Below are 15,417 nucleotides of genomic sequence, written 5' to 3'. Positions count from 1 at the left end.
CATTCTAATTAAATTCCTTGACTTAATCATGACTGCATTCACATTATAATCTTGTTCTTTTTCATAAGCACTTCTCATCTAGTGTACCTCCTCCAGTATTTCATGTTGTTCTTTCTACCTATAATCTTTTTTTAAAACAAAATTGGTCAAAGTGAAAAAACAATATGAATCAAAAGGAGTCTTAAAATTTTGATTTAATAATTATTACAAAAACAGGAGCAATGTTCAATATTGGTAATCAATTTGGAACTATAATCTGGCCGTTGAAACAAAAGAATCTCAGTGACCAAAGGATGTATAGGGGAGTGCATTGCGCATTGTAGTATCATAGATCATATCATTTTTTTTCTTTTTTAATAATAAAATTGGCATACAATTTATACAGAGTAAGAGACCATTGATGCACAAAAATTCTACTCATAACTCACAAGTGACTCACAGGAGACCATCACAAGAGCCAAGGAGAAACTTTAATATAAAATTAGAATATCAAGTAAAATAATACTCCAGTAACAACTTATTATAGTGAGCTAATTATAGTGCATTAATACTTAATAGTGGTGCATAGCTTAGCATGGCCAAGCTATATAATAGTAGTTGTTTGTAAGCAAGTAAGTTAGTGCAGTTATGCAGTACACTAGTACAGTAAGAGTAATTGATAGAAAATTAGAAATAGTGTACCTAGTAACGTTGGTTGAGCTTTAAATGACCAGCCCAAACCACCAGGCCACACTGGACGATTATGTAACTAATTTTATCCGGACCACTCCACCCACGCTCTTACTCTCAACATCTTATCACAACTTTGATTTTCCTTTCTTTTTTTTTTTCCTAGTGTTCAGAAAGTCACAAGGTAGTTGGACAAGTGATGAGAATCGATCCCAAAATCTCCTGAAATCGGAAGTGAAGTTCTAATCACTTAAGCTATCCCTCACTATTTGATTTTACATTTCATTTAGTAGTTGGTAGTAATTTGTCATGTATTTTCTTCACTTCCTGTTTTGTATCTTGCTCATTTTGGGTCCTTTTTCCTAACCACTTATTATTGCTCTCGACTTTTTTTTTTTTTTTTGTTGCTATGCCTACCTAATGTTTTGTCTTATAATTTTTCACTTGATACAGTATATGTTAGAACAATTATCTAATATCCCATCCAAACAATATGAATTATAATACGTACTTAGTAATTAAATCTTATTCAAATAGCTTATAGACTTTAGGATATTTTATTCAATCATGTAGTTTTTCTTCAAAATTATATGATGTGATACTTTATTCAAGTTTAACTAAATTTTCATTTTAAAATCAGTAGGTAACAACTGTAGTCTATCACGCACCACTTCTTTTTCAATGCAAGACAATTAAATTAACATGTGATTTTTTTTTTTAATTTTTTTTTTTAGCAACCTCTCATATAAACTTATTATGGTTGTAGCTTTAACTTGAGTGTGACTTATTAGCCATCATCTAAATTTCTTGGATCGAATCGTATTGATGTACTGCTATATGGTATCATCTAAACTAATTATGGAGTATTTTGAAAGTGAATAATACGGAGTAATTAAAACATTAAACGATTAGACATATACGAGTAAATTAAAAAATTAGGGTCTTTGAACAAAAGAATAGGTAGGGTAAAAAAATCAGTAAGGTATTAGTAATAAAATTGGAGGCTAGTTTCTCCCAATGGTGAATTTTTGGGGTAAAGTGAAATCTGATGGAAAAACACCAAAATCAAGGTGAAATCACTAATTGCACCATAATGACTTAATGAGGGTTGCTCCTCCATAAACGGGAAAGGAAAAAAAGCTGATGTAAAAAAAAATTGATTCCTTTTGCCTCAAAATCATGTATTGTAAGAGAGACCACACTTTATGGTTATGGAATATTTAAAATTAAAGCTCTATTTTACCTTTTTAATTAAACCGAGCCACATTCATCCCACGTACCTAAACCTAGCTACCAACGGAAGTACTTGAATTTTATAAACTAACTAACTTCATCACTGTGTACAGTGTACTTAATTCCACTATCTTGATGAATGTAGCATATCTATCTTCATATTTATTAATTGTTCCATACTATCTATATCTTCCGGCCTGGCCATGCATTATTATAAGGAACTGAGGAGCATAACTTCATGATTTATCAAGTTTCGTTGTTTCATTCGTGTACGACGAGTGTATCATATAGATACTCATAAGAGACCACTCGTACTATATATATATATATGTACTCGTATGTCATTGAGAGAGCCCATAACACCCAATTCAAATGTTTAATCAAATAAAAAATTATAATTTGAGCATAGGAGAACGAATCTCATGCCATATGAATTATACTTGTATATGATAGCTCGATAAGAATGTTATTTATCTCAATAATACTCGTTGTACCATGGTAGAATATCTTTTATTTTTCCTAATAAAAACAATTGCATCCAATAATAATCAGAATTATATATATTGCATATGTAAGTAATGCGTTTGTATAAGAGAAGCATGTGGTGGGCTTCATAGTGATGCATCACATTCCCATAGAGCCTTGTATTTGTCATAAAATAAGGCTTTCTAAAGCAAAATTGCATTTGTTGAATATATATATACTATCAAACAACAATATTACTAGACAAAAAGGTATATATACGATATGATATAGTTGGTGAAATTGGAATTTGAAAAAGATGTAGCAAGTTGTTCAGGAAGATGAAAATAACCAGATTGTATAAAAACGTGGCTGAAATTCCTTATATACAGATCAATGGACGAAAATGTTTTTTTTTTTTCAAAATTCAAAATGCAGCTTCATTATTTTACTATATACTGTAAATTCTTTCATCTTTACTTGCTTTAATCAAAACTGTTTTAAAATACACTCCAAATAAATATTGATCAATTGCAGCTGAATAATTTAATGGGCCAGAGTCAAAGAGAGCTCTTCTTTCTTTTTTGATTATAATCAACAAATAATCTTGTTTATCTTACATGCATTTAATAACATATAATGTACTACTGAGAATAATTCGAAAGTTGAGCAATCCACTTTTATCAAATTTCAAGTTCGAGACGTCTTGAAATCATCCCAATTTGTGTCATTTGTTCATAATTATATTGGATCTTACTTGTCCAATAGAAGATAATACAATTGCTTACATCATCAACTCCTCTTCCTCTTTCTACAAAGGAAAATTTTACATAGATCTTCAATGTAAAAGGGATAATATTGCATGATCAAATACCATTATCATTATTAGTTATTGTTTATATTTTGTAATCTTTTAATTTAATTACTCAACTCTGTTGGTATATCCCTTAATATTAAAACTAATGTACCTAATCATATTTAGTGATGATCATCTATTCTCTAATCTGATACTTAGTACTATTTATGTACTCATCAATTTAATATATACACTCTCTAAGCTTTCTCTCATTTTCTTTAAACTTTCCAACATCCTCTTTATCATAACTTTATCATTTAATCGTTGGGTATTCGTATTTTGAGTAAGAGATTGAGGAAGGGTAAACCTAATCTCATTAATTTCTCTGATTTTTATACATGTTAGTTGTTAAAATGTAAGTAATCTACAAAAATTTAGGTGGATTAATCAAGAATCATTGTCCTAAGTAGGAAAAGAAGCAAGTAACACCACAACTATATATATACATGCAAGTGATGTATTGTGAAGTGTGTGGAGTCAAGAGTATTCCATCAAATTTTGGGAAAGTTAGGAGCTATCACAAAATTGTTATAGTAGGGAAGTATTCACCAAGATAATGAGAGACATTAGCTTTCACAAATTAGATATATAAGTTGTGTAGGTGTGGAATAAGACTCCCACCAAAAATATTGTTGTAAAATTTATTTTACGGAAAAATAGGTGTATGACATTTGGGTCTATTAAACTTCTGCATACATTCAAATTCTATACATCATTAGCCACACATGAGAATACAAATAAATATTTAACATTTGTTAAATTTATGAAAAACTGAACGTGTAAGATTTTGATGATATCAAATAGAATTATTGAACAATGCAAAAGTTTGCACTTCATTTGTCCCTAAGTATGTACTTCCTTCGTCATTTTTATACTTAACATTTGGAATTTTTGTGATGATAAAAATGATGAAAACGTAAAAATTAAAAAGTGACGGTAAAAGTACTATTGTCACATCGATCAAATTAAAGATCTTTTAAAAGGAGTTGGAATGCTATATAATCAATTTGTTGTTGTTGTTGTTATTGTTTAATGTGAGTCTTTATAACACAACAATTTCATCTTTCTTAAATTCTAAAAGGAGTGTGTTAATGGTGATATGTGCTTGTTGACTTGTTGTAAATCTTACAACCTAAGTTTTGACAATACAAGCAAGACTAAAACCGTGAAATGGGCTTATTACAATAAATTCACATAGTAGAAAATGCCTGGGCCGCAAAATAGTTTGGATAAACGTTCATCATGGGGCTGACGGGCCTTTATGGGCTTGTTGTCCTTTTTTCATCAGTAATTAATGGTTGAGGTCGTGTTCAGCCAGCACGGGCTGAAGTCACTGCCAAAATTGAACATTTAGTATAACAAAAATGAATATTTTGTAACTGAACATAATTTACAATAATTTTGTATTTCTCAATAATCAAATTTTCATTTTCATGCAGAATGATGTTCATTCTTATAAAATAAATGTTCATTTTCATACATTCTTATAAAAATAAATGTTCATTCTTATAAAAAAAAAACAATTTTTTTGTTTGTTCAATTGTATAAGATGTTTGTTTTTATAATATAGGATATTCAATTAACATTGCATTACTACTATTAGACATTAACATTTTGTTCATTATTAAAAAAAAACATATTATTGATTTATTTAATTGGTATTAAATCTTATAGCTCAATTGCAAGAAATCCAGTCAAGAATCAAGGTATTTAACTTGAAGCTTAAAAAATTATTGATGAATAAGCAATAACATCATATGTTCATTTTATTTATAACTGAAATGTTTAATTCTAAATGTACAATCCTTTTTTTTTTTAGTTTTATAATCTCTTTATTTTACTCTTATAACTAGTGTGTGGCTCAGGCGATGCCCCGAGTTGCTAGTTTGTACTTGTATAATTTGCTAATCAAATTCGACTATTTAGATAGTAAGACTTGTTGGTTTTGAGTTTAAGTCTTGCTATAAACATTTTTTAGTTGTCGAACTCAATCATTATATAATAGAAACAATTAGTATAATAAGACACAAATTAACTTATCTTTATTTTTTAGGAACGTTTTTTAACATATACTACTTCTGTTACATTCATTTTTAGGAATATGTTTAGAAAATCAGAAATAAATGTTCACTACTTTCTCTGTTCTTTTTTACTTGACCTTTTTCTTTTATCACGCTTGTCAATGTAAAACTTTAATGATCAATAACTTAAATTCTCCATAAGTAAAAATTATAAAAGTTATATATTATGATAGTACTTATTGAGACGAATCCAAAAAGATCACACATGAATATATTTTTCCTTACATATTATTCACAAAAGACGGTCAAAAGAAATGTGGTGAATAGTGTAAAAGTCAAAGCGAGTCAAGTAATTAAGAACGGAGGAAGTATTTATTATTATTTTTTTTCATTATTAGGATTGTAGTCCAATGGGCCAAAAAATAAGAGCCCAAAGAAAGGGAATTGAATAAAGAGAAAGAGAGAAGAGAGAAGAGAGAAGAGAGTAGAGAGCGCCATTAACCCTGAATTCAAAAAAATAGTGAATAAAGTGGAGTTGATGTTGGCAACAATGGCGATGGGTCTGGCGATGGGTGAAGTGTAGAAATGTGGGAGTAAGTGTGTTGTTCAGAGATGCAATCAGAGGTTTTTCCATGCCATGGACGGGGACCCTGACGTTCCGGCCCCACTGCTGAGTTCCACCACCCGCTCCGTCAACTTCAACTCGTCTTCTTCTTCTTCTTCTTCTTCTTCTTCTACTGCTACTGCTACTTCTTCTCAACCTGATTTTCTCCGTAATGTCCAAGCCGCTTTCAAACGCCACCGTTCCATTGGTATTTTTTTTTTTTCATTTTCTCTATTTTCGATTTAGGGTTTGCTTTTATTTCCTAATTTATCTACATCTGCTATATGTTTTTGGATTTTCACTGTCAACCCTCCAATTTCACATTCTATATACTTAATTGTAAACTCTCCAATTACTTTTTCTTCTGTCAATGCTCAATCCGATTGCTTGTGCTTTAGGCTTCACTGTCAGATTCAATTTGGGGCTAAACAGCTTGCAATTTTATGTCAATTTTTGGGCTTCAACTAGATACCTCTCTTTATTTTTTATTTTTAAATATGATGCTTGGAACTTACAGGTACAATGCAATCAACTAACTTGTTACCGAGACGTAGTGTGCCACCACAACCACAAAGGGAGACGCCCAAAAGTTCACTGCATAGTTCTGGTTTAAAAGTAGAGACCAAGAGGTCTGTTGAAATTGCTTCTCAACCCAAGAATTTCGACGCCCACACGAATGAGAGATCGTCTGTCATCGATCCTCAGGAAGATGCCTCACTTACGCCTCCTTCCTTCACCGGTACTATCACCAATACTTATGATGACAAGTATAATCCCTTTGGAGGGCACATCAAGGATGATCAACTAAACTGCAAAGCTGGTGTTGACATCAATGTTTCCTCTGCTGCACAATCTAAACATTGTCAAGTGCTGGAAGGTTCAAGGAAAGTCAAATTTTCACAGGGTAATTTATTATAATCCGCTTTTTTACTTGTTTAAAATTATGATACCTTTTATTCCCTAGAACAAAGCAACTCAAATTTTTGCTTCTCACAAAAGTGTGTTTTAGACTGTTCATTTTTTACTGATGCCATTTTTGCTCAGAATGTACAACTTTTTCTTAAATTAAATTTCATCTAAATTGGGTTGGTATTATATTGCATAATCATCAACTTTAGAACTTGCCTGTTCAAATATAAATCAATTGTAAAATTGTGGGAAATGGACCTTTTCCTTTTCTTCAATGCTGCTATTAATGCAGGAACTGATGGTCAAATGGCCACCAGAATGGATTTGGCCACCAGATTGGACAACTTATCTTCTCATATGGATTCACTTGCATTGACAGAAATGGATTGGGAGGCGGTTAATCAAGCAGAGACATCCAATGTCATTAACAATGAACCAAAACTTCAGAATCCTGTCAGCACTGATGCAGATGGCCGTTCGAGAGGTTATGGGGTCTCTTCAGTACTAGCAGTAAAAATGTCATCTCTTCAGAACCAGCTGCACCACTTAAGAGATTTCCTGCATAATGATGTAAGCCATCCAATGACCCAATCTTCTGTGGTGGGATCATCTTGTGTCACCACAACCTCTGTCCATGGAACATCTGCACCGATGCTCAATTCAACAACTCATTCTTCATGCCCTCATCAAGATAGTTCAGCAGTTGGGTCCTTACCTGATGCCAATCGGATTTCTGAGAACATAGCCCTAAGAGATGGGATGCATCAAGCTTGCCCTACATCCGTAAATTCCAGCGGAGTTGATGCTGACAGGGCACTCAGTGGAGCTCAAGCTTCAAGCTCTGCAACAAATGCCTTAGCAGAAGTCAAAGAAATCCAACAACATATCTTGCTGCAGCAAACTAAAGTACCGGCTGATCCACCCCAAACTCAAAGCCAGCCCATAATGGAGAAAGGACAGGGGGCCGATGCTTCACACATCCCACCACCTAGCTCCTCATCAAAGGACCTATCTTCTAATGTGAAGCTGGAGCCCTCTAAATCAGAGAAGCATGAAAAGGCACCATCTCGGAAAAAGGGTTATGATCCTGACTTGTTTTTTAAGGTGAATGGGAAACTTTATCAAAGGCTTGGCAAGATAGGAAGCGGTGGAAGTAGTGAAGTTCATAAAGTTATCTCATCTGACTGTACAATTTATGCTTTGAAAAAAATCAAGCTTAAAGGTCGTGATTATGCTACTGCTTATGGATTTTGTCAAGAGATCCTGTATTTAAAGAAGTTAAAGGGGAAGGATAATATTATCCAACTTATTGATTTTGAGGTAGGCACTCTTTAGATTCCAATTTGTACTTGGCTATTGCCTGTCTTTGCAGAATTAATGGTTTCTTTTGGGAATATAACAGACATGGTCCTGTAAAATTTAGTGTCTTATACAGTTGTTTATATATTATCATTCAGTGATTTATGAGTGCTAGTTGTGGGCTTAAGTAGGTTGGACAGTCTTTGTTATATCCTCATCTCATCATACCACACTAAAGCTCACTTATCATGTTTCATGTTTACCTTAGGCATAATTGAGTGAGTATACAAGATGAAGCAATAAAATGAGCTAGTTGCAATCCTCTTTCATTTCTTATGCAGCCTCATAGGATGTAAAACTTTCTTTGAGATTTAGAACCTATGATTTTTAGCTTATCTGGTTTCCTTTGGGACATTCACTGATTGACTAAACTTAGTTAGCACTGTCATGTTCTAGGTTACGGATAAAGCTTTACTGCATGAAGTTATGAACGGCTCCATTTCTAACAAGGACAGCAGAGTCAAAGATGATGGATATATCTACATGGTTCTTGAGTATGGAGAAATTGATTTGGCTCATATGTTATCTCATAAGTGGAGGGAAATTGAAGGCACCAACTCAACTATGGATCAAAACTGGCTTCGTTTCTACTGGCAGGTTTGTGATCCCATTCTTGGTTTAATAAGCCTTGACAGGATTTGCTTTTTAATGCAGAATGAATTTCTAATTTCTGCTAATCAGTGGTAAATTAAAATTAAATTTAGTGTAAAAAAGTATCATCCTAATGTCCGTGATAATGCAACCACATATAGTATTGGGTGATGATTTGAAATTAATTTGAAGAAAAGATATAATTTGGGGGTAAGCTAGCATTACCATGACATTGGCATAATACTTTCCTTTCAAATTTACTTACACATTCATTCTCATTACTACTTTACTATTGAATCATTTTCATTTTAAAAAGTAGTTGATCAGTGATCATACTGTCAAACTTGCTTATAACAAATCCATTTCACCAGTAGATAGATCACATCTCCATACTGGAGTAGTTTGAAACAAAAATTAATGAAAATAGCGCACTAACTTTTTTTTTTTTTTTTTTTTTTTTTTTTTTTGTGTGTCAATTATGATGTCAGCAAATACTCCAAGCTGTAAACACAATTCATGAGGAGCGTATAGTGCACTCTGACCTGAAGCCAGCCAATTTTCTCCTTGTCAAAGGTTCATTGAAGCTCATTGATTTTGGCATTGCTAAAGCTATAATGAGTGATACAACCAACATCCAAAGGGACGCCCAGGTTTTTAACTTCCTCCACCCAGTATTTTTAATGGTTTTGTTGTAAACTCTAAAACTGGAATTGAGGTCAGTGCTCAGCTACCATCTATTGTTCATGCAGGTAGGTACATTGAGTTACATGTCACCAGAGGCATTCATGTGCAATGAGATTGATGCAAATGGAAATACTATTAAGTGTGGGCGCCCATCAGACATATGGTCTCTTGGTTGCATTCTTTATCAAATGGTTTATGGAAGGACACCCTTTTCAGAATACAAGGCATTCTGGGCCAAGTTCAAAGTAATCACTGATCCCAGTCATGAAATCACATACGGTCCAGTTTCCAATCCTTGGCTTCTGGATCTTATGAAGAAGTGCCTTGCATGGGACCGCAATGAAAGATGGAGAATTCCTGAGCTTCTTGAGCACCCATTTCTTGTTCCTCCTATACATCAGCAGTTGCCCCCTGCACTAGAGCAAAACTGTAAATTTATTCAGCTGATCACTGAATCTTGTGCGAATGATGATAAAGTCCCAAGTCTTTGTTCTGAGCTCCAACAGTTACTAGAAGATCCAACTGCCACATCTCGAGATCATCAATTTAAAGTATTATCGCATATTTCAAGCATCTGTCAGCAACTCCAGCAGCACCTTACAAAGACGAGCTAGTCTATATGTAGAAGAGGAATGTACAGTAGCAACATTTCTGCTAAGCATTTTGAATCATGTTCTCTTCTAACATAACATGTTTTGTGAATAAGTAACGATTTTAAAAAGTTGTCATGGTGCTTTTCAACACTGGTTGAGTTTTGATTTATGATTGTTGTACAATCCTGTAATCTCCATGAAATGAATGTAGCTCCTATTTGTTTTAACTATAAGAAATTTAGAATGAAAATTTGTGCTGAAAATTTTTTCTTTTTCGGATTGGTTTGTGTCTTCTCTAAAAAGTACTGCAAATAATATTAAATCAATTTTTTAAGGATCCATTTACATAATTAAATTCCAAATTATTTATGAGGCTGATAGTGACGTTACAGCCTTAAAGGTGGAGCAAAACAATGCAAAATTCAGAACCCTTTTTGGGTTAGATCCCAACTGCCTGTACAGAATTACAGATTCTCAAGAACAAAAGTTTTTGCAATTATCGAGCACTAAATAGAAGAATCCAATCTTCTTAGTAGGCAAGCGTTGTACTAATCTTTGTAGTGGAGACACATTCAGTCTTCGACAAGGGGTTTAAGTTTGAAAGAGGCTTCAGCACGGGCTTCCTCTAGCTTGTAAAGCAGCTCCTTCATAAATGGCGTATTTGTCCCATGGGTCAGTCGCAAAATATCCAGTGCCTTGGTTAATGATCTAACACAATTTGCAGTCTCCCCAAGTAACCTGTATGCACATAGCCTTTCTCAATTAAGGGTACAAAAGATAAGGCAATCTATCTCGGAAGAGCATAACCTCTTGAACACAAATTGCTTAACTGCAAGAGCCCAAATTCTTACCATTCAAGCTTTCCACATGTATAATATTGCAACCCAAGCATAGGATGACAACTAGGGTAAACCTCTGCAGGACAATCACCGGGAAAGTTTGAGATCATTAGTCCCAAATAAAGATAAAAAGAGGGGAGGGGGGGGGGGGGGGGGGGTAAACAGTAGGGATTTTGAGGCCTACTTTCATACACAGGAATAGTCAATCTGCAATAATCCAGCGCACCCTTCCAGTTTTTCAGCTCCATATATATCTGATATTGAGAAAATACATTGGGGAGTTGCACATTAAAATCATCAAAAGTTTACTGTCATAGTTAGTTCAAGTTTTCTGATTTCTGTTAGGGCTTTGTGAGTCTTCTGGAGCTCCAATGTCTCCACTATGTGTTTGTGTTAGTACTCTTTGAGTTTAATCTTATCAATGCAACAATTGTTTATTTATGCTGAACTAGATAATATTGCAAGGAGATATAATATACAAGATCAAGATATACCTTTAAGAGATTATCTCGTGTGCGCATTAGATTAAGAGATAATGGATGGCATAATCTTAATTGCAACCTTTCAACTGTCTCATACAAAGAACCAGCTTCTTCATAATCTGAACTCTGTCAAAGAACCACCTCCATTTGGATGTAACAAAATGAAAAATAATTCCTTTTTTTTTTGGAGGGGGGGGGGGGGGGGAGTGATAAAGCAACAAATCAACATATACAACAAGATGCCATAAAAACCTAGCCTAATTTACCAGTTCAAAAAAAAAAAAAAAAAAAAAAAAAAAAACACTAGAAAGGATACTTCCTGATTTGAGGGAAATCTCTGCCTTTTCAGAAAGAGTTTTCACTTCGCTTGCAATCTTTTTAATATCTTCCAGTTTCCTCACATGGCCACATTGTTGACATATGAACGCCTTGTTATCTACATATTAGAAAATGATAACTAATGTTAGGCACCCAAATAATGTTCACGAATTTTCTAAAAAAACGTATTTACCTGAATCCCTGAGCAAAAATCCCATGCATGCATTGTTGTCACATCCATAACCCTCCAATATAGCACTTTCTCGAATATCTTCGCATTGCCCCTTTGATATGATGCAATGGGTCAATGTTAAACAGCAGAAAGTAACAAGCTTCCATCATAAGCTTCAGAGTGATAAATACAAAATGACATAATTTGAGGCACTTACTAATATAATGCAACGAGGACATGAGCAGCTGAATAAGTACTGTTCTTTTAGAGCCTTTTGTCGAGTCATGGTGCTTCCAGCAGTTTCTATGTAACTTATTAGTACCTTCAAGAGCACCAAAAGACAACAATCAGACTTCAATTGTTCAACATGTACCCTCGTCACTTCTCTTTTCCCCTTTATTATTATTATTTAGAGAGAGAGAGAGAGAGAGAGAGAGAGGGGGGGGGGGGGGGGGAGGGATAGGGCTCAACTTTCATTACAGATGGAATGGCCGGATGGATACAAGCATGATTTGTGTAATACTGCAGCTATTCTCACACTATTCAAAGTAATTGCTGTATGCAAAAATGTAAAAGTGCTAATCAAATAATATTTAGTTACCTCAGTACCTTTAGGTATAGGTTGCACCGCACGAACCACGGCTTGTTTTCCCTCAAACATCAATACTGCATTTGGCAAACAACTGAAGTACTATAACCAATGAGCCCTTGCAGTTCCAGAGATTGAACAAACAACAGGAAAAAAAAAAGTAGCCAAATTACCTGTGATTGATGATAGATATAACAGGATATAGTCCTATACCCAGAGGTCTAAGTTCTGAATCGCATATACTATGTACATTGCAAGCAAGCTGCGACAACATAAAACAATGAGTATATGAGAGCCAGGTCCAAACTCAAATTTGAGAATTTTCTAGTAACAAAGAATTGAAGTATCTCTTATGAAGTATTGAATTATAATAACCTATTTAACCTCACTTGGAATCTGATAAAGCTAGCATATGCTTTAGTGATACATGGATAGAATTATAGAAACATGATTACATAGATTTTTTTTGTTAAAGATGTTTTAGGTTGAACAAGGATCAAGCTAATGTCATAATAAATCAGCGATAAATTTTGCATAGATTGGCTGGCAAACGGCTGGAAGTCTAAGCTCTATCAAGTATCAAATCAAGAAATCAATGTCAGAGCACATCCAGGACAACGCATACATTTCAACGATTAAATTTAGCCAACTGCAAGTTTTAACAGAAAACCTTGGAAAAGTTCTCTGCAACTTCTTTCAGTTTCAGGCTAGGCCACTTAAGTATCACACCAACAAGATTGGCCATCTGTGCATATAAAACCAGCTGCTTCTCATCAATCTCAGACACATCTTCAAGGAAATATGGTTAAGCAAAACAACAAAGGTGAGTAAGATTTTGTCAAGAAGAGGTTGGGTTGATAAAACTGAAGTACCCATGAATTCCAGCTCTTTTTCTCAGTCAATAATTACTGTACTTCCTAGACCCGAAAATCCCACCCCAAACAGTCTCTCCTTTCCCAGTCACAAGAACCCCCTCCCCCCTCCCTACTCAAAAAAAATAAAAATAAAAAAGGGTTCCACACATTTTGTGGAGGATACGAGATACTAATGCCTCCACCAAGTTGTAGTTATCAGTCACAGTAGTTGGTATAACCTGCCAAAAGAAAACGCATGAGTTATTAATTTAAATTCAGAAAATATATTCTTTCATAACAGGATAAGTTGGTTGGCTTGCTAGATAATTAAATATGAGAACTGAGGACTTCCCACATCAAACAATTGACATAGAATCTAAATCATGACAATTAGTGCCAGGACAGCAAGTGAAGTAAGGAGAAAGAACAAGGTACACTGAACAAGAACAACCATTTTTTTTTTTTACACGAGAACAAGAACAACCGTAATAAGGAATATGAGTATACGTTTGCAGGTATTATTTCAAGAATTTCATTACAGAGTATATTTTATAATATCATGGAGGTATGCAAGATACTCAACCTTTTCATCCTGCAGCTTTTTTCTCAAGTAAAGCTTAACCATCAAGCGTATAGAGGGTGTGAGGTACTTTAGCCTTTCCTTTTCAAGCTTTGAGAGTGCCTGGCATTCAACACGATGGAACATCCAATCTGATTTCTGGCAAGGGAACAAACAAAAACATAAATTTGAGCATGGATTTGGCTGAGATGATGCGCATATATAAAAAAAAAAAAAATCCATTTGTAGATGAACTTTAGCCCAAAATGAGGTGCAAGTTGATATCACTAATACCAATATTTGTTATCAATTACAATCCATGCAGTAAAAGTAAAAGTATAATGAAAATACTCCGTACCTGGCAAGTACTCCCACAATACGACACAAAGTGACAAGCAGAGCAGTTCTTGAGTTTGCCAGAAGAAAAACAGACTTCACATCTAGAGGCACCGGACAAGTCTTTTGGGACAGAAACATAAGGTTGTTGACTTATGACAATCTCGCCTGCAGGAGGCGCATGGTGAAGAGACAACACATCCCACCCTTTGTTATCCGTTGATCATGAAAAATAACATGTGATTGGAATTTTGTTTGCGTACCAAATTAAGATTATGTCTTTAAAAGAGAAAGAATTGGAACAAAACATGAATTTTGTGAATACACCAAAGATGAATCATCAAAAGCTAAGTAATAGTAATATGAGTAAGAATGTTTGGGTAATTTTGACAAACACCTTACCTGCATTCCCAGCTAAGAGTATAAAAGGGAAGTAGAGACAGTTTGGGGTTTGTTGCAGCAGTTTGAGTAATTAATAGGTAAAATTAAACCCAATAATTAATTGATAAAATTTAAACATGACGATGATTCTAGCAATTAGCAAAGCAATGAAAAAATATCCTTGAAAATTTAAAAGGAAGAAAAGGAGAACCTGGAGAAAATTTCCTGGCAGTGAAAAGACAGCGTCCTTTCTCCGGCGAAACTGAAACGGAAAGCCCTATTTCCGATAGATAGCTCTGCAACTCCTCCTCCATAGTCTATGAATCTACACATCAATTAACACACATGTCATGGAATAGCAGTGGCAGATCCAGGAATGTGGGGGTACGGTGTGAAAAATTCGGCTTGTCAAAATATGAAATTAAGCTGACTAACTAAATTTCAATTTATTTTTTTTTTTTTTTTTTTTTGGTTTTCACCGTCTTATATATTGTTCATCGAATGTATTACTTAATTAAAATAGAACTAATACTCCTTCTTACAATAATACAATGTAATACTTCATAATTTAAGGTCATTACACTTTTATAAAACTTTTCGACATATAAATATACTTGTACTAATTTAAAGTATAACTTATACATAACACTTACTTTAATACCTTGTCACAATCTAATATGTGAGTACACAAATTGAGGCATACTAACATAAAAGTATTGATTACCCTAATTATAGTTTAGAACAAATAATGCGCAAACTCTTATTTTAATTTTATATAATTAGAAATCATTTGACAATCATATAATATTAACAATATATATGAAATATCAAGTAAGATATTATATTATTATTTATAATAATTGATATGTGAGGGTCGTATTATATGTTCAAGTATTGAATTTAAAA

General features: G+C 33.9%; 2 protein-coding genes across 4 annotated transcripts; one reads left to right on the top strand and one right to left on the bottom strand.

Annotated features, from left to right (window-relative positions):
* Window positions 1-5,704: 5,704 nt before the first annotated feature.
* LOC145638727 (serine/threonine-protein kinase MPS1-like) lies at window positions 5,705-10,229 on the top strand. 2 transcript variants are annotated; one of them, XM_081689726.1, is made up of 6 exons: window positions 5,705-6,053; window positions 6,363-6,749; window positions 7,134-8,074; window positions 8,510-8,710; window positions 9,193-9,354; window positions 9,454-10,229. In XM_081689726.1, the coding sequence occupies exons 1-6, from the start codon at window positions 5,879-5,881 to the stop codon at window positions 10,000-10,002; spliced, it is 2,415 nt and encodes an 804-aa protein (XP_081545852.1). In that variant the 5' UTR covers window positions 5,705-5,878; the 3' UTR covers window positions 10,003-10,229. The 2 variants fall into 2 exon arrangements, with proteins under 2 accessions (XP_081545852.1, XP_081545851.1); XM_081689725.1 differs by having other exon boundaries at window positions 7,047-8,074.
* Window positions 10,230-10,284: 55 nt separating this feature from the next.
* On the bottom strand, window positions 10,285-14,982 carry LOC145638726 (histone-lysine N-methyltransferase ASHR1-like). Of its 2 annotated transcripts, none has more exons than XM_081689723.1 (14): window positions 14,723-14,982; window positions 14,153-14,337; window positions 13,819-13,953; window positions 13,420-13,474; window positions 13,052-13,170; window positions 12,555-12,643; window positions 12,394-12,475; window positions 12,010-12,114; window positions 11,814-11,904; window positions 11,619-11,738; window positions 11,315-11,421; window positions 11,005-11,074; window positions 10,833-10,896; window positions 10,285-10,719 (listed from the first exon to the last, which is right to left on the bottom strand). In XM_081689723.1, the coding sequence occupies exons 1-14, from the start codon at window positions 14,823-14,825 to the stop codon at window positions 10,554-10,556; spliced, it is 1,491 nt and encodes a 496-aa protein (XP_081545849.1). In that variant the 5' UTR covers window positions 14,826-14,982; the 3' UTR covers window positions 10,285-10,553. The 2 variants fall into 2 exon arrangements, with proteins under 2 accessions (XP_081545849.1, XP_081545850.1); XM_081689724.1 differs by having other exon boundaries at window positions 14,153-14,298; window positions 14,723-14,981.
* Between the last annotated feature and the right edge of the window lie 435 nt (window positions 14,983-15,417).

Source organism: Chenopodium album, chromosome 7 (genome assembly GCF_948465745.1).
Source record: "Chenopodium album chromosome 7, dcCheAlbu1.1, whole genome shotgun sequence".
Taxonomy (NCBI): Eukaryota; Viridiplantae; Streptophyta; class Magnoliopsida; order Caryophyllales; family Amaranthaceae; genus Chenopodium; species Chenopodium album.
Note: the sequence above shows the minus strand (reverse complement) of the source record. Positions and strands in the feature narration are given on the sequence as shown.